Source organism: Hipposideros armiger, unplaced genomic scaffold (assembly GCF_001890085.2).
Source record: "Hipposideros armiger isolate ML-2016 unplaced genomic scaffold, ASM189008v1 scaffold_136, whole genome shotgun sequence".
In the NCBI taxonomy this organism is placed as follows: domain Eukaryota; kingdom Metazoa; phylum Chordata; class Mammalia; order Chiroptera; family Hipposideridae; genus Hipposideros; species Hipposideros armiger.
In genome coordinates this window covers 2,765,834-2,791,084 of record NW_017731486.1, presented here as the reverse complement: position 1 = coordinate 2,791,084, position 25,251 = coordinate 2,765,834, and the positions used below count along the sequence as shown (strand labels likewise).

At 36.9% G+C, this 25,251-nt stretch overlaps 1 protein-coding gene across 5 annotated transcripts in view; it reads left to right on the top strand.

The window, feature by feature from the left end:
• Window positions 1-25,251, top strand: part of PTPRM (protein tyrosine phosphatase receptor type M) — a 672,175-nt gene that overhangs the window by 375,060 nt on the left and 271,864 nt on the right. For all 5 annotated transcript variants that reach the window (XM_019649948.1, XM_019649947.1, XM_019649950.1 and 2 more), the window contains one exon: window positions 13,690-13,822. In XM_019649948.1, the coding sequence (XP_019505493.1) occupies window positions 13,690-13,822 (133 nt within the window). The remainder of the gene's footprint in view (window positions 1-13,689; window positions 13,823-25,251) is intronic.

Sequence of the window (25,251 nt, the reverse complement as noted above, 5' to 3'; positions counted from 1 at the left end):
GTATGTGGTGTAAGGAGGTGGTCCAATTTCATTTTTTTGCATGTGTCAGTCCAATTTTCCCAGCACCATTTATTAAATAGACTATCTTTACCCCAATGTAAATTCTTGCTTCCATTGTCATAGACTAACTGCCCGTGTATGCCTGGATTTAATTCTGGGCTCTCTATTCTGCTCCATTGATCTATGTGCCTGTTTTGATGCCAGTACCATACTGTTTTGATTACTGTAGCCTTGTAGTACGTTCTAATGTCTGGAAGCGTGATCCCCCCAACTTTGTTCTTATTTCTCAGGATTGCCATAGCTATTTGGGGTCTTTTCTGGTTCCATATAAATTTTAGGATTATATTTTCTATTTCTGTGAAAAATGCTCTAGATAGTTTGATAGGAATTGCATTGAATCTATATATTGCTTTAGGCAATATCGACATTTTAACTATATTAATTCTTCCTATTCATGAGCATGGTAGGTTTTTCCATTTGTTTGTATCTTCTTTTATTTCAGAAAGTGTTTACTTTAAAGAGAAGGTAGTGAGTTCAAGTCCAGGCTTCTTGGGCAAATTTCTTAAATTCTAAATCTGAGCTTCCATATCTGTAAAACAGGGAGAGTGCTATTTCATAATTTCATAGTGGGCAGTGTAAGAATGAGTACAGTAATATGCATATATAATGGACCTCACACAAAGGTGACCCAGACTAAAGGCCGAAGAAATGGCAGTTGCTGGCAACTTTTTTTGTGGCTTTGTTATTCTTCTAATAGAGGATTGTTTTATGACATTTAGGGCTTTCAAGAGAACTAGGTAATTAACACTGGCCACTGCCACTCCAAAGTTTGAATGCTCCAGCCCTTCAGAGAGGTTCAGTATTGATACTCAGAAAATGAATGGGTTTTTTGATGCTACGCAGGGTGTTATTTACATGAACACTCTTTGGGTGCTGTGTCTCCAGGAGCACCGGAGCATTAGAGGAATGTTATTATTCTATCATATGTCAAGACCTATAATGAGTTCCCCATGGATGATAGTTTGCATTTGCCCATCTTTGGGATATAAACAGCAGCAGCATGACCCAGGCTATTATCTTGCTACTAGCAGTGATGGTGATGATGAGAATGATGAAAAAAGTTTCTGCATTTTCAAAGACAACTATTTTATTTGAAGCAGTAATAGCCCAAAGCAGTGTATAACCTATTCTGTGCTTCCTGTAGCTCAGCACTTGGAATGAAACACCTGGCTCTCTTTGTTGTCCTGGCCATTTGGGGTTCCTTTGTCCCTCACTGTCCTTGGTTTAAACATGGACACCTCTCTTTGTGTGTGCCCTTCAGTAACTCAATTCTCAAGGAAACCTAAGAGGATGCACTTTAATAAAATTCTATTAAGAAGGATTATAGATGATCTCATTAAATAACTTTTTCAGACACTGGGACGCCGGATATGAAGTTGGAAAACATAGAGCAGTTTATTAGGGAATGAGAAGCATTCCTAGCTTTCTTCAACATGTTGTTTTCATTTTGAAGATTAAAAAACTATCTCTGAAAAACAGTCTTTGAAAATAAGCCTGGCACCTGCCTTGGGGTTAATAAATGGCATCTGTTCAGCACATCTATCTGTATCTCTGACGAGTTTTCCCATTTACTCTAGTAAATATCCAAGCAATACATCACTTCAGCAATGTAATTGATGTTCAGTTTAATAGTATAATTTACTTATTGGTATTGCTAATGATGCAATTATTAATTATGGTGCATTATTAATTATAACAGTTTATTCTTCCAGTTGGAGCTCTTAGTGAAAACACATTTGGCAGACCAGTTTTTGTCTGGGATTTTGCCTAGGTGCTGTCTTTTTTACTCAAGATTATTAACCAATTTGGTGGGTTCTTCTAAGTTTTCGAAAAATTTATTTAGCTATTGGTGTATATTTACGTATAAATTTACATACACACATGCACACACATGCACATAGGGAAAGACCACATCAGAGTAAGTTACATGTGTCTTTAGCCAGTTTAGGGGCTTAATAAAGGCAATTTTCAGATTTCTACCTTATTTCTTCTATAATAACAACAAAATTAGAAAATGGTTTCAAAGCAGGGTCATGTGAATGATGTAATCATTTTATGAAATGAAAATGTTATTAATAGCTTGAATTATATTAACATTATCTTATTAGAAGTTTCTCCTTTTTGTTTTCTAAAATGCCCCAGGCCATTTTAATTACCCTACAGCAGAAATTTTGGCTAGTTTAAAGACTCCTAAAACAAATTCCATATGCGATCATGAAAAATGGTCTATAGCCACTTAATCATTACAAGTATTGACTTCATAACACTTTATAATTGTCAGATACTCATTTCCTGTCTCTCTGAAATGTACCCAGTTAACTTTCTCATCATTGATGGATATATATTTCTCTGCTTTGGTGCTGGAGATATAACATTTTGCCCCTAGTATTTATTTCCATACTCTTTCTTTCTATTAATCTCATTTTATCATTGATGAAAATTTGGTCAGTAAATTTACTGGTAAAAACTTTTATCTGTCATCAACATACTGAGAAGAACCCTTCCTCTGCTCCCTGGCTGTCTCTTGGCCTGCTCAGTGGAGCCAGTGTTCAGATATTTTCCTCCTTTCTCAGCATGTTGTCTTGATGCCCATGCAGATACCTCTCTTCTTAATAGCCCCCTCACTAAATACTGGGAATCGGTGGAGAAAAGACCACAAAATATAACCTGTTGTTTTTACTTTCCACTTCTACTTTTCCTCCTTTTTCTGTCCTTTCATACCCATTGTCCTATGTCTGTGAACTTTAATATAAATGGAAAAATAATAGGTAAACTATGAAAACAGTCCAAATGAGAAAGGCAGAAAGACTTAAATAAGATTTATTGTAAGAGATCTTTGATTCAACAAACATGTTTCTGCAAACACTGTGAACACATAATAAGATAATAGGCCAGGTCATGTGAGGCCAAAAATATGAAACCTGCTTTGTCCCACGGAACTTATGTTAGTATATAATATAAGGGATTTAACAAAATATTGGAACTAAAGGTCAAAAATAGTAAGTTCTATGCGAGGGGATGAAACAAGTTGCTACAGCAATTCCAGAGGAAAGAAAATACTTTATACAAAGCAGTCAGGAACAATATTTGGGCTAGAGCCTTTTGAAGGATGGGTGGGATTTAAACCTACAAAAAGTGAGTAGGGGGATGCTTCTATGGAGAAGGAGCAGCAGAAGCAAAGGCCCTTAGAAGGGGGAATGTTGGATGTATGGGGAAAATGGAACATTTCCATTTGGTTAGAACATAGGTGAATGAAGAAAAATAGAAAGAGGAGAGGCATAAAGTTAGGAATAGGATATGGAGCCAGTTCACGGAAGACCTTGATTGCCTTTTGAAATAAGCATTAGGAAACTCGTGGGTTTTGTTTTTGTTTGTTTGCTTGTTTGTTTTGTTTGTTTGTTTTGTTGTTTTTTTTTTTGTATGAAAGAGTGACCTGATTAGAGCTATTCTTTAGGAAAATCAATATGGCTGCAGTATGTAAAAGAGACTGGATGCAATGTCTACTTGGGAGTCAAGTACTAAAGTCCTGAAGAGAAATAAACCAAGTTTGTGGCAGTGTGAGTGGAGAAGAGATAAAGAAAGTATAGCATTTTTTTACTTTTTAGGGCAGAGAGGTAAAAACTAACCTGCCTAATGTCAGGTGACTACTCTTCAACCAAAAGATAGAATGAATAAACCTCCTCCTTTGTAATATATTTATTTTTATGTGCTGAGGGTCAAAATGTCCTTTATGTACAACCAAACTTTATTTGCTTGCTCTGACTTTTATTGCATACATAATACATTCTAACACTAAGGATACAGAAAGGAAAAAGTTGCAGCTTTTCTCTGTAAGAACTTGAACATCTGCTCTGTTAAGTCTATGTATATATGTTCAAAAATATGCCACATACATACACAGCTCATATGTGGTCATTATTATCTTTATAAATGCCTCCTGCATGTCTTACGACATTTATTCAGGAAAGACTTATCACTTAATCACTGTGTCAAAGATACTGTGTTAATCACTAGAAGTCAAAGGTATGGATAAGAAATAATCCTTATTCTTGAAATAATCTTAGCTCCAGTAGAAGACAATATCCCAGCACCTGCTGGTCTTCTCTGTGGTTACATAAATGACCTTAATTTATTTTCTCTTTTTTCATAGTCCTTCTTTTCTACCTTGTAGATCATTTGTATTTCTTTTTTTGATTCTTTTTCAGCATCTCTACCTTGACCAGAATTTTATACCCTGGAAGGATTATGTGCATATCACTCCTTTAGTACATTTCAGAATCACAATGACTATATTACCAGGCCTTTCTTTTCTGCACTTCGGCCTAGGAAGTCCTTTGTCCTCATATAGTCATCTTAGTTTTTCTTTCGGGATTTCAATTTTCTTACTGCATTGTTCTGTACTTCTATTTGGTTGGTTGGTTGGTTGGTTGGTTGGTTGGTTGGTTGGTTGGTTTCATTCTTTTGTTGGCTCTCCTCTTTACAACTGATCGAGATGATTTTAAATGAATCTTGTATTCCAAAGTGTTAGCAATAATCACCTGAGTTTACTGTATTATTGGAGAAAGTTGTGATGCAATGAAACAAGTGTGGACTTCACAGACACACCTAGATACAGAGTATAGCCCCCTTATTTCCTGTCTCACTGATTTAGGACAAGCTACTTAGCCTGATTGCTTCTGCTGCCTTAATTTCCTCATTTGTAAAATGGTATTAATTACACCTTGTGGTGTAATATAAAATAAAAGAGTTGTGTAAGATACCTGGCATATAAAGTAGGTCTTCCAAAAGATCAGCCTTCTTCCTTCCTATCTAATTTAGCAGCATCTGGGCAATTGGTCACAATACTTTAAATTCCTTGACAATTAAAAGTGTCTTCCAATCTCTACTTACTGGAGTTATAAAAAAACTAAGGTTTGCTTTTAATTGTATAAAGGGATATTTTTAACTAGTGAAATAAAAGAAATTGGCTAACTGATAAATATATTAATATATCAGGTGTTTTAAAAAATAACCCAATTAAATATTTTTTTCCATTTTGCCATAGTCTATAAAAACTTTCCTCACAGATTTTTAGGAGCAATGGTTCTCAAGTTGGATTTTTCTTCATGTTGTATAGGGAATCACCTAAGGTGTTATTTATAGATTCCTGGGTCCTACCTCAGACCTTGGATCTGGAGTCAGTGGGGAACCCAACCATCTGCATGTTTCAAAAACTCTCCAAATTATTCTTAAACTCTCTATAATTGGAGAACTTTTGTTCTGGAATATACTAAACAGAATGACACAATTAATATAAACCCTATTTAATAAAGAGCTTCATTGTTTGAGGGAAAATTGTATGCTTACTAAATGAGAGTCAAAGAGTTCTATGACCCCATTCTCTCCTAAGACCCCAGATATCCCTGGTACATTTTTAAGGGCCACCTTTTGAGCCTTCAAAGTTAGTTTCAAACAAACTGTTGGAAATGTCCACTCTTAACTGGCACAGCCTCCAAAACATCCACTCCCATTTCTTTTATTCATTACTCACTTTATATGAAAGGTAAACACAGTTGATACCTTATTATTGACAAACTATTTCCTCATTGTATTACTTGACCATGATTTGAGAAATGCAAATGGAAAAAAATGAAGCTATTTCATCAGCATAGTAGCAGCAGTAATAATTTGCCTGGAACTTTTAGTGCCCAGACAGTAAGTGATAATGCTTTGATAGATCTTAACCATTGTGTGTTGGCCACATCAATAAATGAGAGCAGTAACTGTCAGGAAATTAGAACAAAAATAAAAAAGTAGATTAGATTTTTAGAGATGGTATATATCAAACAATCCAGTATCTCAGTTTTATATGAAAAATTATGTTTCAAATTATTTCTTGTAAGTTGCACACACTCTGCATGCCTACGGTGGAAATTAGGGACAAAAGAAGACTTATAAATTCAAAATCATAATCAGGTTACAGATAATACATAAAGTGAATGTAGATTATTTCAGGAGCAGTGATTGACTTTGCATTCCCAGGAAGAAAAACAATGATATGTGATTTAAATGAAAAATCTTGGAGATGTTTCACGAATATGTGTGATGTTAAGGTACAACTGAAGAAAACTAAATACAGCCTGCAAAGAATTCTAATTCTCTGAGAATGAACTGTCTCATAGTAATCTTTAAAACCAGGTGTTGCTATTTTTAAGAAAAAGAAAAGAAATCTTTCTCTGCAAAAGATAAAAATAAAAAACCTATGAAAATTAAAATACATTCTCTATTCTATAAAGTTATAAAAATGCTAGTAGAAAGTATCTAAGGCTTCCTTAATTGAAATTTTAGAATATCTTTTGGAACCACTGCTCTTTGATGCACACTTGGCAGAACAATATTTTTACATATTTCCATAGCTTCCATTTTATTTTCTACTTTTTTCTTGTGTCTCATCTCATAAGGTTTCTCGATTTCCTCAGTTTTTCTTTTCAGCAGTTCCCATGGTTGCTGTCCCCAACTTTTTTCTCTCTTTACCCCCACATACTAGGAGTGGTATTTTGGTATTTCATTTGCCCCAAAAATGTTTTGCATGTAATGAGAATGAAGTATTTTGTCCCTTGGATTCAGTTCAAACATTGAACCCGAACACATGTTTCCCCTGAGAGGAAACTGGCCACGTATTTCCATAAATGGCACCAGCATCCACCGAGTCTCTTGTACTCAGAGACCTAAGTGTTTCTGTCTGCAGCAGCCAGTGGACTGCCTTCTGGGAGTCCCTTGTGTCTTTTCAGTTCCAGTCACCCTGTTAGATCAGACCTTAGAGGCTCCTGGCTTAGGTGAGGCAGTAGCTTTCCCGTGGCTCTCTGAATAGCCTTCCTTTCCTTTCTTCAGTGAGCCTGGGTAGTACTGCACAGTTATCCTCCTCAAGGCTCTGTTATCCTCTGGGTCTCCTTATTTAAATATAGGCAGTGAGCAATGCCCATTACACCATAAAGCCTCAGTTTCCCAAGCCAACTCCTCCACTGCTTCCCCAACTGCACCAGGTTCCAGACAAGCTAAGTGAGGGTATGATCACAGAGATCACTGTGCTTCCTACCTGCCTTGGCTTATGAAGCATTCTACCCACCCATCTATTGGAATCCTCCCCATCCTTCAAGCCCACCCGTATTGCAACCTCTGTAAAGGAGCTTTTCCTAATCTCACTCTTCACTCTTCCCTAGTTGGATTCTGTAGCTCACCCATGACACTTCACATGGCTTTTTGTATTATGCCCTGAAGGATGAGGTGTCAGTCTTCTTACTCATCTCCAATTCCTCCACAGAGCTTAGTTATAGTGCCTTGAGCATAAAAAGCACTCAATACTGAGCTGGTAATTTAAGACTGCTAAAAGATTAGCTGTATCATATGAATAAGATTGCTTGAGCAGGGGTCCTTTCCAGGAATGCTTCAACCACTAATTTGATCATTGATCATTACCTGCCAACCTTTAGCATGTAATTCTGAGTAGCATCACCTTCTGCCTTTTCCTCGTCCTCTTCCCCTTCTTAATCCTAGTTATGAAGAGTTAGGAGGGGGCCCTAGAGCTCTGTGCTCCTGGATTAATGCTCAGCCCCTACCCCAACCTTCACATGTCATCATCACTATCTGCCTTGGGATCATCCGGATTCATCTCATTGGGCCCTTTTTCTCAAGAAGCCCAGGTGTCTATCTCTCCCTTCTTCTCCTAGACCTTTACCCCATCACCATCCTGTACAACCTTATTTGCTTTCTCTCTCCATCTCTCAAAACCCTTCTTCTGTGTCCTCTAGAACTCAAGGTCAGTCACCAGCAAATTCCATATATCCACAGCCTCATCCATTCACCTTCCCACTGTCATAGTAAGCTATTTTAAAACTTCTCCTCTTTCCCCAAATTTCCCTCACCTACTCTCTCATCCACAGTCACATCTTGCTTCCTTTATCACTCGGATAATGAAACAATCAGAAGACACCTTTCAAATGTTCCAGTACCAGACCATCACATCTACTTACCCTCAACCTTTGTGCCCAGGTGCTGTCATCCCTCCTATTTCTCTGAGGGAGGTGTCTGTCCTAGGACTGAAGCCAGCCCCTCCCTTGGGTGCTGGAGCCCATGCCTTTCTGTCCCTTCAAGCATATTGCTCTGTAGTCATCTTCTTTCTCCTGCATCATCAACTTGCCCCTCTCTACTAGATCATAAGGATTAGCATTCAAAGATGCTCTAATTTCTCCCACCTTAAAAAACAAGAACTTCTTTTAATCCCTACATTCCTCTCTGGATCCCCCGTGTTGATGCTCCCTATTTATCTGAGTTCACACTGATTTCCTTCTCGCTAATTTACCTCCTCCCTCAGTTGCTGTTTCTTTCGTCTCCATTACTGGTTCCTCCTCGTGACACACCCTCTGTCTCTATTCACCTCTAAGTGCCCTCATGCCGACTCATGGCTTAAATACCATCTTTTTGCTGACCACCCCAAAGTGTATGCTCTAAGACTAGGTCTCTTCCCTTTATTTCCAACTACCTACTCGATATCTCCTTTGGCTATCAAATATATCAAAAACTAACTGATTTTTGCCCCCTACTTCTCCAAACCTGCTCTTCTCAGTTTTCTATATTTCAGTAAATGGCAACTCCACCTTTTCAATTACTCATGCCAGAAACCTAGAGATTATACCAACACACTCTACCTCCAGTTTCTGGGCAAATGTCTCTCAAGTGTGACTGTGTCTTACCACCTCCACTGCTCCCATCTTATTCTAAATCATCCTAATATTTTGCGTGGATTATTGCAATAGCCTCATAACTGACATTCCTGTTTCCACCATTGACCTCCCCCACCATGGTCTATTTCTAAACACCGCTGCCAGTGTGATTCTATTAAAACATAAGCCAAATCACATTACTCCTCCATGCAGAGTCCTCCCAAAGCCCCCATCTCTTGCAGAGAAAAAACAGTCTTTCTAGTGGTCTATAGAGATGCCCCTCACACTGATTCTTTGTCCCACCACTTTCCCCCAACTTACTCCACTTCAGTAATGACCTCAGTATTTCATCCTCACCTTGTACCTTTTCACTTTTTCTTCCCACTGCCTAGAATGCTCCTTCCTGAATATCAGTATATCTCACTCCCTTTCCTTTTTCAGGTCTCTGCACAAATGTTATTTTCTCTATAATTCCTTCTCTGATCCCCCATCTCTGATCTTAGTAGCAGCTTCCAGCCCTTGCAGTCTCTACCCCAATGTACATGTTTCTTTGTAGCACGTATCACACATCAACATCCTGTATAGGGTATTTGTTTACATGTGCGCCTGTCTTTCCTGGCAAGAATGTAACTTCCAAGAGGACAGAGATCTTTGTTGTACCCATGTGTTCACTGCTGTATTACTAAAATAGTGCATGGCACATAGCTGGGTACTCAATAAACAGTTGCTAAATACGTGAAAATTATTGCTGATTCCCCCTCACTTTCAAGGACAGCCTAGCACTACTCACGATTAAGCAAAGGTTCTAGGTGGCCAAGCTGCCACCTCGGTACTTCCTCATCTTCCCCTACTTCCTTTTAGGAAGGCTCCCCATTTCCTCAAGTTGAAACAACCCTGATGCTGTGGGCAGTGGGTTCAGTAGCTCTGGAGGCAGTGATGGTCTTTATGGCCTCAGCCAGTTCAGTAGCCAAAGCTGGGATGAAACCCTAGACCAGTGGCTGAGTACACCATGTCCTCAACCTGGCATGCTGCTGTTTAGTTTAACACAAACTCTGGGCCAAGACTAACTGTTTTCTGCCAAGTTGAAAACCAACCAAATATTGCATTGGGTATTCGTTTTCTTTTCTTTTTTTTGTTGAGATTTTTCATATTAGATGTTATATCTGAAAACTTAAATAATTTAGGTTCACTAGAATACTACCCTTTTTAATTTTCTTTCATTAAAACAAAACCAAAAACCCACAGCTGTCACTAGGAGTCAGTCGAGTGGGCATCTGTGCAGATTATGCTCCATAATTTTAGCAGTCTCTATCCTCAGTCTCCCAGAGATATTTTGCTTATTTATCATTTTAATGAATATGTTTAAGTGTAGATAATGCCCATTGTTAAATGCACACATTTAAATTTATTCTCTTTCAAAGGAATTAAATGTTCAGTAAACTCTAAACAGAATGCACAGTAGAAGAGAAAAAAATGCCTTTCTATGAAGAATTAGAATTTATACCCCCTGAAAAAATAATAAAATTTATACCATTAGAAACCTGGCAAGAAAATAACAGGACAGAGGGGAAAATATTATGAAAACAACTCTTTTGCCAAGCAGTTTGTAAATTGTAATGTTAAATTCAGAGATTTGGGTGAGGGGGGAATAAAAAACAAGCTATCATTTGCAATCACATTCTGTCACAAATTGTCTTCTGTCTGAGGCTGACAGCTCACAACCACATGTTTCCAAAGAAATAAAGTGGGAGAGGAGAGCATCCTGTGGAAGACCATAAAGATATCCACTTCAGGGGCAGAGCAGGTAGAGAAAGGCAGGAATGAATGACAAGTATCTAGAGTGAACCTAGAGCTAATGGCACACACCTCCATGAGGCTGTCTTAAGGCCGTGATTTATTTCATCCCAACTTGTGTCTATGTTCATGCTTCCCAGGAATGGTGCTAAACCCAGACATCTGAATCAGTCCCTTTGTTCAGGCACATCACAGTGATCTAGTGGCCACGCCCTAGTGCAGGCGAGGGGGGTGACAGAGACAGCGTCAGACAGCCTTCCTCACCTCTTGTGAGCTGCTGTCCCATTATTGTACGATTGCTACCATAATCACATTGCAGCTGTGAGCTGCAGAGATAGAACATTTCATTTTCTTGACCTGCAATGTGAAATGAGTTAAAAGTAAGTGCTAAAGAATGACAATACTGAGGTTACACTGCCTGCATAGCAATGGGCTTGCCTGCTTCCTAAAGGGAATGAGAGGCTGCAGGGTGATGTCTCTTTCTGACCCAAAATGTGTAGAGTCACCAGTTCTCACAGAGCACAGGTAAATGGCCAAAGTAAAACATAACTAGTTGCCTGGTTAACAGAAACAAATGCGCAACCATCAACAGGACAAATTCTTCTCTTACTGAGTGTTTACAATGTATGGGTTGTGGCTATGATGTTTTGTTATATTAAAATTTTTAAGCTAAATAAAGTTTTTCTAAATAATTTCTTCCCCAAGTGTTGTATTTACTGGCATAATTTAGTTATAAAAACTTAGTGAATCATTATTTAGAAAATATATTTGGAAAACTTGCAATCTATAACTAGTGAGATAAATGGAATGGCTCCCAATATGCCAACATTTGGAAGAATCAAACCAACTGGATTTTTTAAAGTTGTTTTTTCAATTGGATAGAAAACCAATATTAAAAATATTGGACCTTTTCTTCAGCTTTGTGAATTTGAAATATATTATTTTGATATGGGTTGCTTTTTTTTAACTTTCATTCATGTTTTTATAACATACACGTTATATCTTCAAATTTTTCCTTGCAATTTATTTAATGTAACAACATCCTTCAGGGCCGGCCGAGTGGCTCAGTTGGTTAAGAGTTGGCTTGGGAATGCAAGCTCTGAGCAGCAGGGCCACCAGTTCGGTTCCCACATGAGCCAGTGATGCTGCACCCTCTATAACTAAGATGGTGAACAACAGCTCTACCTGGAGCTGGACTGCCTGAGTCGCCAGCGACAGCATAGGCTGCAGTGGGGCTGCAGTGGGCTGGCTGCCGTGAGCTATTGTGAGCGGCCCGCAGCCAGCATGAGCCGTCGTGAGCAGCTGTCCAATGGCCGGCGACTGATCTGTCTCACCCGGAAAGAGCTCAATGATAATACCAACATGGGCCAGTGAAGTGACGTCCTCCACAACTGGACTGAAGAACAAAAGGACAGCAACTTTTCTGTTCCCCTTCCCAGATTCCCCAACGCTGTTCCCTCCCCCTACTCCCCAATAAAAGCTTAAAAAATATATATATCCTTCAAATCTTCCATTTGGGTGCATGTCCCAGTGGCATATTGGAGTAGTATACGTAAGATATAATTGTAATAAAAAGTAATAAACATCAATATTTTCAAGGTTTATCTGGACAATTAGTTTGAAGGCTAGTCATTCAAACAAAACAGCAGGCATCCTCTTGAGGTTGTCAGAAATAAGAATGACCTAGAAAGCCTTATCCAGAAGGGTTTGTATTTAGTAAGGTGTGGTTTTTACATCACTGCTCTCACTATTGTTGTCACTTTGGTTGCAATGTACACGGAGAGGGAACTCAGATGTCTTGACCCTCCATCTACTTGTGTTTCTCTCCTGACCTTGACTGGCTTTGCCAGCCTGATGGCCACAGCCATGCTCAGGATGCAGAACCTCCTCTAAAACCTTCCTATGGGTACCTTTGGAAAGGAACATTGTTTATATGTTCCCAATGGAAACAGAAAGTTATAACTTGACACTCCGCATATCTCTGAAATGACTCATCTTAGAATAAGCCCAGTCTGGAATGCACAAGACACGATGATGGTTAAATTTTTCAGGAACCAGAGGAAGCATGAATGAAAAACCCAATGAAAGTGTAGAAAGGGCTAGTACCACTATACAATTTTAATTACATGTTACCAACAAAAATAAGGAGAAAATTCTAAGGTGAGAAATGTGAACATACAGTTTTCTTCCTTTCAGAATGATCTGTCTACCTTGTGAGAGTGACATGATAGCTCAGATTCTGAGCACTCTCTTGTTCTGATTTAAAAGGTAGAAGCCCTTTAAAAACAAATGGATTCTGTTTAGTGAATTGAATATTGCCTTCCTAATATTTTTCATCCTGAACTCATTTAGCAAAGGAAATGGATATTTCATCAGACATGGATATGACCTTCTATCACATTATACTATAAACAGGACAAACAGTGTTTTGGAAATGGGAAAACAGGAGGGCTAAGACAGTCGCCACTGTAAGGCTTTGGTTATCTCATTTAAACAGACATTAAATGTGGGTGCCAGTAGTGCGATCATCAGCTGCTTCCTACTTAGTGAATAAATTGCTTAGAAGGAGTCTTTTGCCTACCAGATGTGACCTAGATTTAGATTTCCAAAGGCAGGGGGAAAATCTCTATTGTGTTAAAAAAAAAAAGGAATTGCTGATAAAATGCATGGTAAATGAGCTTATCTCACTTTTCCAGGTGTTTGGGCTAATACATAATGGAATTACTGCTTTATTTATGGAAAATAATTGAGGAAAATGTTCCAGCAAGTCAAATTTGGGTAGAGGCTTCAGATAGCTATTGTGTTGTTAGCAAATTTTTAAATGGCAGAAAGAGTAGGGGGTCAGTAAAGATAATAAAAATATTAAAAACTATGTTTGAGAAGAGTCTCTTATAAAAGGGTCCATTGTGGGTGTGTTATCTGACTTATGTTATAATTTAGAACAATATTGAAGAACAGTGTGAACAGTCACACTCCTTTAAGTGCACATGAAAGCTATAGAAAAAAGCAAAGCTTGTCTGTCTGCAGGCTCTGATAAGTCTTATTTCTCTGTTACCTGGAGCAAAAATTTTTAAATGTAACATCTTCATTCTCTCTTACCCACCCTCTCTCCTTTTTTATTTCCTTTCCTCTGTAGGAGCGGCCACTCCAAAACCTGTCCCAGAACCTGAGAAACAAACAGACCATACAGTGAAAATTGCTGGAGTCATTGCTGGCATCTTGCTGTTTGTTATTATATTCCTTGGAGTTGTGCTGGTAATGAAGAAAAGGTGAGCCCTTCGCTATTGCCAAAGATGTGTTTCTGTCCCACTGTTGCCAAGTTGCTTCATGTGTGTGAAGATATTCCGTTGTTGAATTGGCTTTGATGACCAATACACATCTGTTACTCTGAGTGTTGATAGTTTTCATCATGTTGCATCCACGGTTATGGGACAAATAGGAGTAAATGGCTGTGATGTTGTATGAATATGCAAAGCATATCATACCAAGTTAACGTACAAGTCATGTGTTTTCCCACAAGTTCGTACATAAAACTCTGCAGAACCTTTAAAGCCATTTATTCACCAGGAAAATTTTAGTACTTATTACAGACATCTTCACATGTTGGATGTTCTTGGTGATGTGAAAAAGAAAACTTCCCCTTCTCTTTATGATGAAAATAATGGCAAACTTTATGGAGCCCAGTGATATACAGGCATCATGCTGGGGCATTAATCAGCACAACACCCCTTGAGAAAGAAGAGCTGATGGAAATACAAGAAAGGCATGGACATGGTTAAGGACAAGAACTAGAGTACATTGATGTTATAAGATTGCCTTGTCTAGCCAAGAGGTGGCCTGGGGGAGGAGAAAAACAGATATGGCTATAGCAAGCAATCCTTACCTTGGATACTTGAAACATATACAGTATCTTTTGTTTTGTGCAAATAAGCAAAAACTTGCTTAATAATACAATGTTCAATTTATATAAAAATTACCAACATAACAATGTACAATAGATGGTATGGAGTTATACAGTAAAATTTCCCAAACTGAGAAAATACTCAGATCTTTTTTCTTTTCTCTATAGTTTTAAAACAATAATACAGTGGGAGTAAAGTCATGGATGGTAGGAGATTAGGATGGAAAGGTTGGAAAAATGAGTTCTTGAAAGTCTTTTTCGGTCATCTAAGGATGCTGGAGTTGGTCCTAAAATCTGCTGATGGCCCTTAAGCAGGTAGTAACATGATGTACTTTTTATCTTAGAAAGATCACTCTGAGCACAGTATGGAGGAAAAAAACTAGAGTCAGGAAGACTAGTTGAATGAAGAGAGGGGGAACTTTAGAAATTAGGAGGTAAGTTTTAGTAGCCATTTGGAGGTAGAAGCTGAGGGAGTTGGAACAATATAGAAAGAACCTAGTTACTGGCTTGGACAACTTAGTGGCCATATCACCATTCACCAAAATATGGAGTATAGGGAGTAGAACACATATGGGGCGTGAAGATGGAGAGTTGAGCTTTGCACATATTAAATTCTCTATCTCTATAAAGTTAAGTGGAGACGTCCCTGGGCAATTGGATATGCTGGTGTGGACTAGGAGTAATACTTTCCTTAGTCAAAGTCATCAACATATCCTAAAGCTGAAGCCTTGGGTTTGGATGAGGTCACTTGAAGTTATTGTAGAGTGAGAAGAAGGAAGTCAAAGATGAAGATAAAACCTTGGGAAACAGCAATATTTAAAGGGGTGAGTTACATACATATTCTTTTCTTACTTCTTCCTTATGTTTATTGTCCTAGTTAGGTCTTCAGGACAAAATGTTGCTCTGTTCCAGCTGTATATATCACTAATTGGTCTCCATCATTTCAATTCTTCCTTTCCACTTGTCATGCACTCTCTATTCCTTTCTCTCTTTTTTCACCCATCATTTGATTTCTCTCCTCATTTTAAAATCTTTTTTTTCTTTCATTTCACTTCTTTGTACCTCTCTTTTCTTTACCCTTCTCTTCTACTTCATTAGCTATTTATCTCTATTTCTTTCTTCCTCTATATCTCTTTCATTTTTTATTTTCTTTCTCTTTTACTTCTCTCTCACCGCTCCTGGATGTTCTTCAACTTTCTCTACCTTGATGTTTATGTAGGCAGCTTGTCTTTAGTATGATTGGTTTGTACTGTTGTAGTTTTGTTTTTGTTTTAATATGATCCAATATATACTCTAAGGAACACTAGGCTCTTCCATGCCTGGATATTCAAAATAAACATTTTGGAGAGGTTTATTTTAAGTTGTGGGAATATGTGGATTTTTGTGTCATCTGGCAAGCTCTCTATAAGGAATAGCCTGAAACTACTAATCCTGTTGCCCTTGTGACCTTAGCTAAATGTTAGCTCATTCTCTAAGGGTCTACTTCTGCTGCATTAATTCATGATTCTACCTAGGTCTCTCAGGTAGTCATGGAGGTTATGTTATAAATTATGCATTTGAAGAAATTGCCTACGGTAACACATGGCCTTGATACAACTTTAGACTAAATACCAACAATTCATATCAAATTTACATGATTATTTACTAGATAATAATCTTAAAAGGGTTATTTTCACAGCATGTGCCACTTTTGCATTTGATTTTTTCAAAATATAGAATATGTTCTCTGTAAGGCAAATTTTCCAATGTATTGTGCCTATAAATACAAAAATCGTATGATTGAGACCTGAAAAATCATGTTGTACAAACTGTCATATTTAATAGAAATTCTTAAACTTTTAATTGTTCAGGGTTTTTCCCCAAAATTGAAATCTGTATTTTAAAAGTTTTATATTTTAACAGAATGGTTAGAACATGATATTAATCATGGATAAGTTGCTGGAGTGTTATTGATATGTAATAAGCTACATTTTTTGGTTAGAAGGAACACTGAATTTATTTTTTATTGAGGTATAATTGACATATAACATTTAATAGTTTCAGCTGTACAACATTCATCGCAAAGTGATCACCACAATAAATATAGTTAACATCCGTCACCATACATATTTACAATTTTTCTGTGTGATGAGGAATTTTAAGATCTATTCTCTTAGCAACTTTCAAATATGAAATACAGTATTATTAATTATAACCACTATACTGTACATTACATCCTCATGACATATTTTACAGCTGGAAGTATGTACCTTTTGACGTCCTTCACTCATTTTGGCCACCTCCCAAACCCAGAGGAACACTGAATTCAGATTGGGAATTCCTAGATCTGTATTTTAAATCATTTTGTGATTCTGAACTTCTCTGGGCCTTTGTTTCCTCATTTGTAAATTGAGAAATTTATACTAGATGACTTCTGAAGTCTCTCCCAATTCTAAAATATCAAGTTTTGTATTCTGTAGCAGCCTGTGGTGACAGTACTATACATTTACTATTCTAGAAGTATAGTGGGTGGCTCATTACTGTATTTCATTATTTAAACATACCCAGTGGTTCTTCTAAAGGCTTTCTTTGTTCAGTCAATTCAAATCTAGAAGTGTTAGTTGGTGAGTAGTTTATCTTTTAGCCACGTTTCCCACTGTCACACAGGAGGTACTCAATTAAAAGTAGGGAGCAATGGGGAAATGAAAAAAGAGAATGAAAAGAATTGCCTCAAGTGTGGGTTTCAGTCTGTTATTAGTCATTTTGCTGGTTAGAGCCTAATGATGATAATCAAACTTTGAGTTCCATTCGGGTATTTACTAGTTAGCCTATTTTTCCTCTACCCACGGCAGTCAGCCACCACGAATATATGCCATTGGTCATAAAGACAGACCAGGCCCAGGAGAAAGTGTGGACAAAACAAATTCATTAATATTTCTTGAAATACAATTGGAAGTCTGTCCTGCTAGGAAGAGTCAGTAGTTACTGTCCATGTTTGTCAACATGTGAGGCCAGGTGGGCCTGAAATCTTGGGAGGGGGAACAGCAAAAGTTATTGGGAGGCCTTGTCAATTATTAGCCTAATTAAGATCATGTTGCCTTCTAAAGGGCTAACCTTATATAAAAAATAGTTGCTGAAAGTAGGCCTCTATTTGAACATGGAAAATCTGTTCAACTCATACTAACTCTTGTAAGAATTCTCTTACATTTCTTATATCTAGGCCATAATGACTAAAAACAGAGATGACCATCAGTTTTGTTTCTCTAGAATGTTTCATAAACCTATCAGAAGTTAATGGCTAGTAGTTAATTTGTTTGAAAATATTAATCTATATGAGCCTTGCCTGGATTAATATAATATGAAACCTTCTTTTCATTAAAAACTATTACATAACCTTTACATTTATTTTTATCTTATTCTCTAAGCAAAGCAGTTTCTTTCTTAGTGTTTTCTCTGTCCCAAAAACGTGTTCTTTTGAGAATGCAATGTTTTGATGCAGCAAGTGTTTAAAAAGGGTGTAAGATGAATAGCTATAAAAGTTTCATACAGAGTCACATGACAATATACTCTCAAAATTAATATAAAATAAGTTGAGCAGAAGATACTTAATTTTTACTGTGTTTCATCCATTATAGTTAAATATATTTATATAAATGAAAATACCTGCATTTTCAAACTTTTTCATAAGGAATAATTTATCTCAATAACATGTCTGACAGAATTTAACATGCAAGCACCATCAATTTTATCCTGTTTAGTTATATTTACTATTGTTTCTAAAATTGCTATAGATCTTTTAGAAATTTAAGAACATTTGTCTTAATTACAGTAATATTCTTGTCTCAGCCATTGTGGTAAATAGAAATTACAGAAGTTATGGCTATATGAATATAATTAGAGATATGCATCCTTGGTCAAAATAGGAAATGTTAACTATTCAACTAGATGAATGCTTGTTGTAGGTAAATGTACCTATTTTAAGCCTGAAGCACAGTACCTCTATAGCCTCTCCATAACATTTTAAGGGGTACATTTTGCATATATCATTAAATATTTAACATCCGTTCTATTCTATTATATATTTAAACAATACTGGTACTACCAAGAAAAAGAATCTCGACAAAAATAGGAAGTATTTCTGAAGACATCATGAAACTAAAAAGATAAGAGAGAAAATTTGATGAAAGCCCCTATTTTCAAAGAGATGCTTACAGCATGTGGCTGGAGGCAAGCTAATATTAACTATAGTTCTCCCACTCTACCTGTTTACCTATGAGATAGGAATTTCTTTTCCACTATAGTTAAGTGTGAGTCATATGTGGAAAATGTTTTAAGACTGGCAGCTTAACTTAAAGTTCTGTTTCAAAATCACATTTTTGGAAACTACATTGAGAAAGTCATATGAAGACAATTCTTGTGATTATTATTTAGAATATGTGTGCTTAATATGCAGTCACATATATAATAACCAAATTCTGAAGCTTTTCTACTCTATCACATGCTTTGGCATGCATGAAACAGGATATATGTGCACACAAATGGAAATGGATATGTCATCCTAATCTATCAACTAGCTAATGCCCGTCAGTTTCCTAGATGACAACTGAATGGGTTGCTGTAAAGAGGTAAGGTAAACAAATCGAACTTTTTAAGGCCTCCTTAAACCTGGACTTCATATGATTACCCAGATAGCTCCTATATGAGCAACTATTTCTGGACTCAACCTAAAACAACCTAACAATTTAATCAAGTTCCAGTATGTTCCATTAGGGGTTCTTTGGGAGCTCTTTATAAGGAAGATTATATTTTAAATAGGAGTGTGGGGAATACAGGCACCATTTTTTTTTGTAAGAGAGAAATGTCAGAGAATGATAAAGAACAGCTGCTGGGCTTTAGAATCTACAAACCTGGTTCAAATCCCAGCTCCTATTGTTAGTAGTGTCAATTTAGATGAGTTACTTAACCTCTCTGAACTCAGTTTGCAAATGTGAAATGTGATGATAATGTGTACTTCATAGGAGAAGCATGATAATTAAGTGAGATAATTCATGTATATAGTTGGTGTTAGATAAATAATAGTTTAAGGGCTGACACTGGAAGTTGGGAAGTTGAAGGTGACATAAATAGTACATGCAAGTCCCAGGATAAATCCAAGTGTGTTTGATTGTTAACTATCTTACTATGCTGGTCACAGCAGTAAAACTCAGTGATGCCCCTTGCTCTGTAAAACTCAGATACTCTTTGTAATCATCACTGGGAAACACCATATAGTCATCAGTGGTTTCAGTTGACTATTGCTGTAAGTGTACAAAATTTGAAACATTACCAGCATATTTTTATCTTGTTTTTTAGCTATCATTAGAGAATTACCTAAGTAAAAGCCTTTTCCACTTCCTTCTTTGCAGAATTGTTTTCAAAATCCTTTGGAATATGTGTATTTTGTATATTCTTTGAATCATAACTTTACTTCTGATGACTCACAATTGTGAGGATGCTATATGTTTGTCTGGTTTAGTGAATGAGAAAACTTTGTGAAGTTTTATAGTAAGCTGTGAAGCAAAAGAGTCTTCACTCTACCCCTTCCTCCTCAGAGACAAACCGTAGAGTCTGGGAGCCATGGAGGTAAGAGACACTTCTTACATGCACACCTTGGTTCTGTGGCTTACTAGCTATGTGACCTTGGGCAAGGTACTCATTTTTTGTTTGTTTTTGTTTTTGTTTTTGTTTTGTTTTTTTAGCTGAGCCATCCTGCCACCTGTTGGCAGCTCAGCTGCAGCTCAGCTCGGGCCCATGTGGGAATCGAACCAGCGACCCTGTTGCTCAGAGCTTGCACTCTTGAGCGAGCTCTTAACCAACTGAGTCACTCGGCGAGCCCGAAGGTACTTAGTTTTGTGTCCCTCATTTTCCCCAGGTATATTAAGCGAAAATTAATAGTATTTACTCCATAACAGTGTTAGAAGGAAACTTTTAGGTGCTAGCCTGGAGATATATTAACTACTAACTATATTATCAATATACATAATATATTACTTTAATGTATAAGCTGTAGCTGACTCTAGTTTCAATGTCCATTGTGTGCATGCCTCAAAGTCTTCATTTCAATACTCAGAAGAGCAAAGACAAGGACATCCTTCTCCTTTAGAGAGAGTACACCTCTCCTTGCCCATGGAGACCATAGTTCTATAATTATGAGGCTAGCTAGGAACACAGCTGCCTGGAGTAAGATAGCTCACTGTCCCCATCACTTGAGAGCAGGCCTTGGTGAAAGTGCTATAGCTGAAAGTACAAAGGAGACCTGCTCTAGCCACACTTCCACACTCAGCAGTATTCCTTATGTAGAGGCTCCTGCTCAGGCAAGGGGATGGCTGGATTATGGAAAAACATTCTCTACAGAGAAGTAAACCAAAGCCTTCTACCACACTTGGGGGCTTCCCTCTAAGCTCCAAATTTTTCTGAGTGGGCATGGCCTTGGCATTCAACTCAAAACCTTTGGGTATCAAAACTTGTCAGACCCAGATCTAGTAAGGGGCCAAGTGGTCTGCCTCCTGGGGTCAGAACAAAAGCACAGCATTACTCTCTTAATAGTATCATGCATTTATATGGACTTCCTGAGCTGTCTTAGATCCTGCTCAGTCAACTATCTCAATTCCAGGAGGTCAGGAAGGCCTCCAGAGCAATCTAGAGTGCGGACCTTTGTGCCATGTGAGCAGGCACCAGCCCTGAGTCTGCACACACTGACAGGACTGTCACCTGCCATCTCAGGGCACAGTTGTCCTGCTGATTGTTATTTTTAAGGCCCTCTAACTTTCCAACACAGCTCATTTTTATCCTGTATCCATTAGTGTAGCTTATTAAAACTTCTTTCCGTGTATCTTACCTCAAGTTTCAGTCTAACAGTACACATAAAGATGTTAAGAGGAGGTTGCATATTTACCACTGAAATCGATGGTTTTCCACACTTGATGTCAACAGATGATATGTGTTGATATTCCCAACTTAGTTCCACCCAAGTTGTTCTTGTTCTTTTCTTTCTTTGTTTTAGGATAAATATAATTAATATAGTTTTTTGTTGTTGTTCGTGTTCTTTAAAGGGTGTACATCTCTGTTCTTGTTGACATGGCTCCACGTTTTAGTTTGTAGAGTAGGGAATACCAAGGGCCTGAAAACTGAGGGTGTTTTACTTGATATCATTGTCTACACCTGTCATCTTATTTAGTGCATCCAGGAATTCAAACTAAGCAGTATCAATTCTTCAATAATTTCTAGTTTTTTTTATTTTTTATTTTTTGTATTAATGAGTGAAACAATAATGAAAAGTACTTAGAGTATAGGTCGGGAAAATGCACACACACACACACACACACACACACACATTTAAAAAATAGTCCAATTTCTAACCTGACTTCTTTGGGCAAGCTTCATGATCCCCCTTCTAACATAAATATAAACATCTTTTTAATAAGGAAAGGAATTATAGCTGGTATCTTTAACTTAGATTCATTTACAGAAAATCACATAAAGTGATTTTTTTAAATTAAAGTTTATCGGGATGTCAATAGTTAGTAAAGTTACATAGGTTTCAAGCGTACAATTCTGTGGAGCTAATTTTTAAATAGGATAGACAGGAGCTACAGTGTTAATTAGGGGAGGAATGCTTTTTTGTTTGTTTGTTTTTGCAGCTCTCGGCATTACAAGGTGCAATACTGTATTAAATAATATATTAACTTTAGGAAAAGCATATTTTTTCCCAGTGGCCTCACAGAGTGCACCTTTGAAAGTGAATAATGCTCCACTAGATCTGGAAGTAGTTTTTGTTTTTATTTTCATATATACTGTTTCCTTATTGGCACTGCCATGGTGGAACTACAGCAAAACTATTTTTATGGGATTTGCTGCAGCAAGTAAAAATTAATTCATTTATTAAATTCAACATATTTCTCTTTGTAAAAACAGCACAAAACAAAAATAAAAAATGGCAAAAATACAACCCAGGTTATCCTATCTAAGAATGACCCGTTTTATCTCTCCTGCACACACACAGGAATGAATACAACTTTCTAAAGTTAATTATGTTCCTGAGATGGCTTCAAACAGCACCTGCCTGAATACCAGAATTCTAATCTGGACCCAGAGATTTGATACTTTCCTTACTCGCCCTCCCCTCCCCCCCACCTCATTACAGCGCTAACAGCACACTTTCCTTGAATTTAGGCTCTTGAATTATTTGGGTGCCATCTGTTTTGTCTATTAAATTCTAGCATGTTAAGGGGGGTGATGTGATCCTTTATAATATCTTTGACACCCCACTCTCACACCTAGCACAATGCTTTCCCCATAGTAGACATGTATATATTTAATAATTAAAGACAAAAACACCTCTTTAATCCAAGCCCTTCAGTGCAATACTAGACTTTGAATTGCTTTGGCTTTTTGTGTATTTGGAGGGATGTAAATTCTATAATATCATATTTTATTAATTTTTTGAAGTATAGGCATTCTCGTGGACCAATTCCCTATTTCAAATAGTATGATTTTTAAAAGTTTGAATTCTTTAGGGTTTTAATTTGATCTATTAACCCTCCATCGGGTCAATGCAAAACTTACAAGTTCAGTAGGCTGGCCGAGTGGCTCAGTTGGTAAAGAGCTCACTCAAGAGTGTGAGCTCTGAGCAACAGGGTTGCACGTTTGATTGCCAGCCCGAGCTGAGCTGCCACTGAGCTGCTAACAGGTGGCAGGATGGCTCAACTGAAAAAAAAAAAAAGTTACGAGTTCACGTGCAATGCATCTACTACATGTGTGTATGACATTTATTTATTTAAATTGAAAATGAATGAAAATAACATGTAAGCATGCTTATTATTTATTCAGAGTGAAATTTTAATTTGCCACCAAGTAAAAACAATATATGCTTAGTACATAAATTCAGTATAAAAATCAACAGAAATTCAAAACATAAAACTAAAACAAAATTTGTCATTTAATAAAATAAGAAAAACTAATCTAATTGCTCTTCATCAGCTTCATTGCCATCAAATTTTGAGTTGAAACAATGTTCACAAATCATTGTCGCATGTTCTAAGCACAAAAATTGTTTGCAAAGTTTACAGAAGTATTTGGAATACTTTGTCTTTTGTTTCCTACGCAAGGTGCACAACCTTTTCCTTTTGTTTGACGAAGTGGTGGCCTCAGGTTCTTCTGCTTGAATTTTGACAGCAGGTGTAGTACACTTCTGCAATTTTTTTTGGAGAAGTGAAGGAATTCCCCTATTTTTTGTGGCTCTTTGGTTCATATGTTTGGCTACCAATTCCCTACTCAACTGTTTCAAAAGTAAACATCTTTTTTTAACTTCATTTCCATTCTCTAGGTATAGCACTTGTGCATTAATGACACTTATATTTTATCTTTCCCAATAAAATATTCACCTATTTCTTTGTTGCTACTTTCTTGATCACTTTCTGAAGAAGAACTTTCTAGCTCAGTGTCAGAATTTTGGTCTCATTCTTCAACTTGATCTTCACCATCTATGTCACTTTCGTCTTCAAATTCAAGTTCATTTTCATCATTATCAGACTCCATCAGCATCTGTAGCAATATCTCAGCATCTTTCAGGTCATCTGGATTATAAACTCTTCAAGGTTGAGCCATTTTAGAAGGTAAAACCTACAAAGGAAAAATATTACCCTAAACAGACGCAATGAATCTGAAATAAAATACCTAATTACTAAGTTTCAATAATAAAACTATACTTAAAACAATCTCTTTCTGGAATGTCTGAAAGGATAGTACTATACAAAAAATCTGTTAAGAAAATATAAAAATATCTCAAATTGGCACAACGAATCTGTGAGATTAAAGATGCTGCTATGAAATATGTCTTTACTAAGTCACAAACACGACTGGTGATAGGTTACAGTAGAGGGGGAAGATACGGAAGTGATGAGTCACAATACTTAAGTTAACTATTTGATATTTGAAAATTTGTGTGCAATGAATCTGTGAGATCAGTTGCACCTGACGGAGGGTTAAAATAGTTTAAATGAATAGATATATTTAAATGCAGATGCAGCTTAATTAAAAGAAAACTATGCCCATAACTATCAACCTAAATTATCACTTATTTTTTAAACACCTTTGAAATACTTTTTGTTAATAGTGCACTCTGTTGCATATTTTTCACAAACAACACCAGATAAAAAATTGTTGTATTCAAAAAGTGAATAAACAGCCTCAGTTTGACTTTCTTTATGCTATGAGCATTAGTCCTAAATAAATTAAAATACCCAGTTTTTCAGGTCTTCCATTCAGTGTGTTTGCAATAAAAATGTTCAGGCCGATGTCTAGCTATGTTGGGCCTCTTGTAATTCATCCAGGTCTTCTCATTTCTAGGCCATCCCTTGGACCACTAATAGCTCTCCCCCTGCATCCTTGCATGGAATTGTTCCTTTGAATGTATGTGTTTGATAAGGATGTTATTTATGATAAACACTGGTTCACTGTTCTTTTGTCATAAAGAAAAAACATTAATAGAAACAAAATCAGGAAAATGCCATATACTGAACATCTTAGTGTAAGTGTATAGTTATTGGGAGCTATCAAAATGTCCTTTATCTTTTTACCTGTTTTGTCTAAAAGCCTGTGGGTTGTGGGTTTGGAGTCAACACTCAGTCATTGAAGAAATTGACCACTCCTCAAAGAGAATGGTCAGTTATTAATGTCTAATTCTTAGGTATGGTCAAAGGGAAGGGAGGGAAATCTCAGAAATATATTATGATCTTGAAAATGAAGTGTTGACATAGCATTAACTGAAATTCTTAAAAC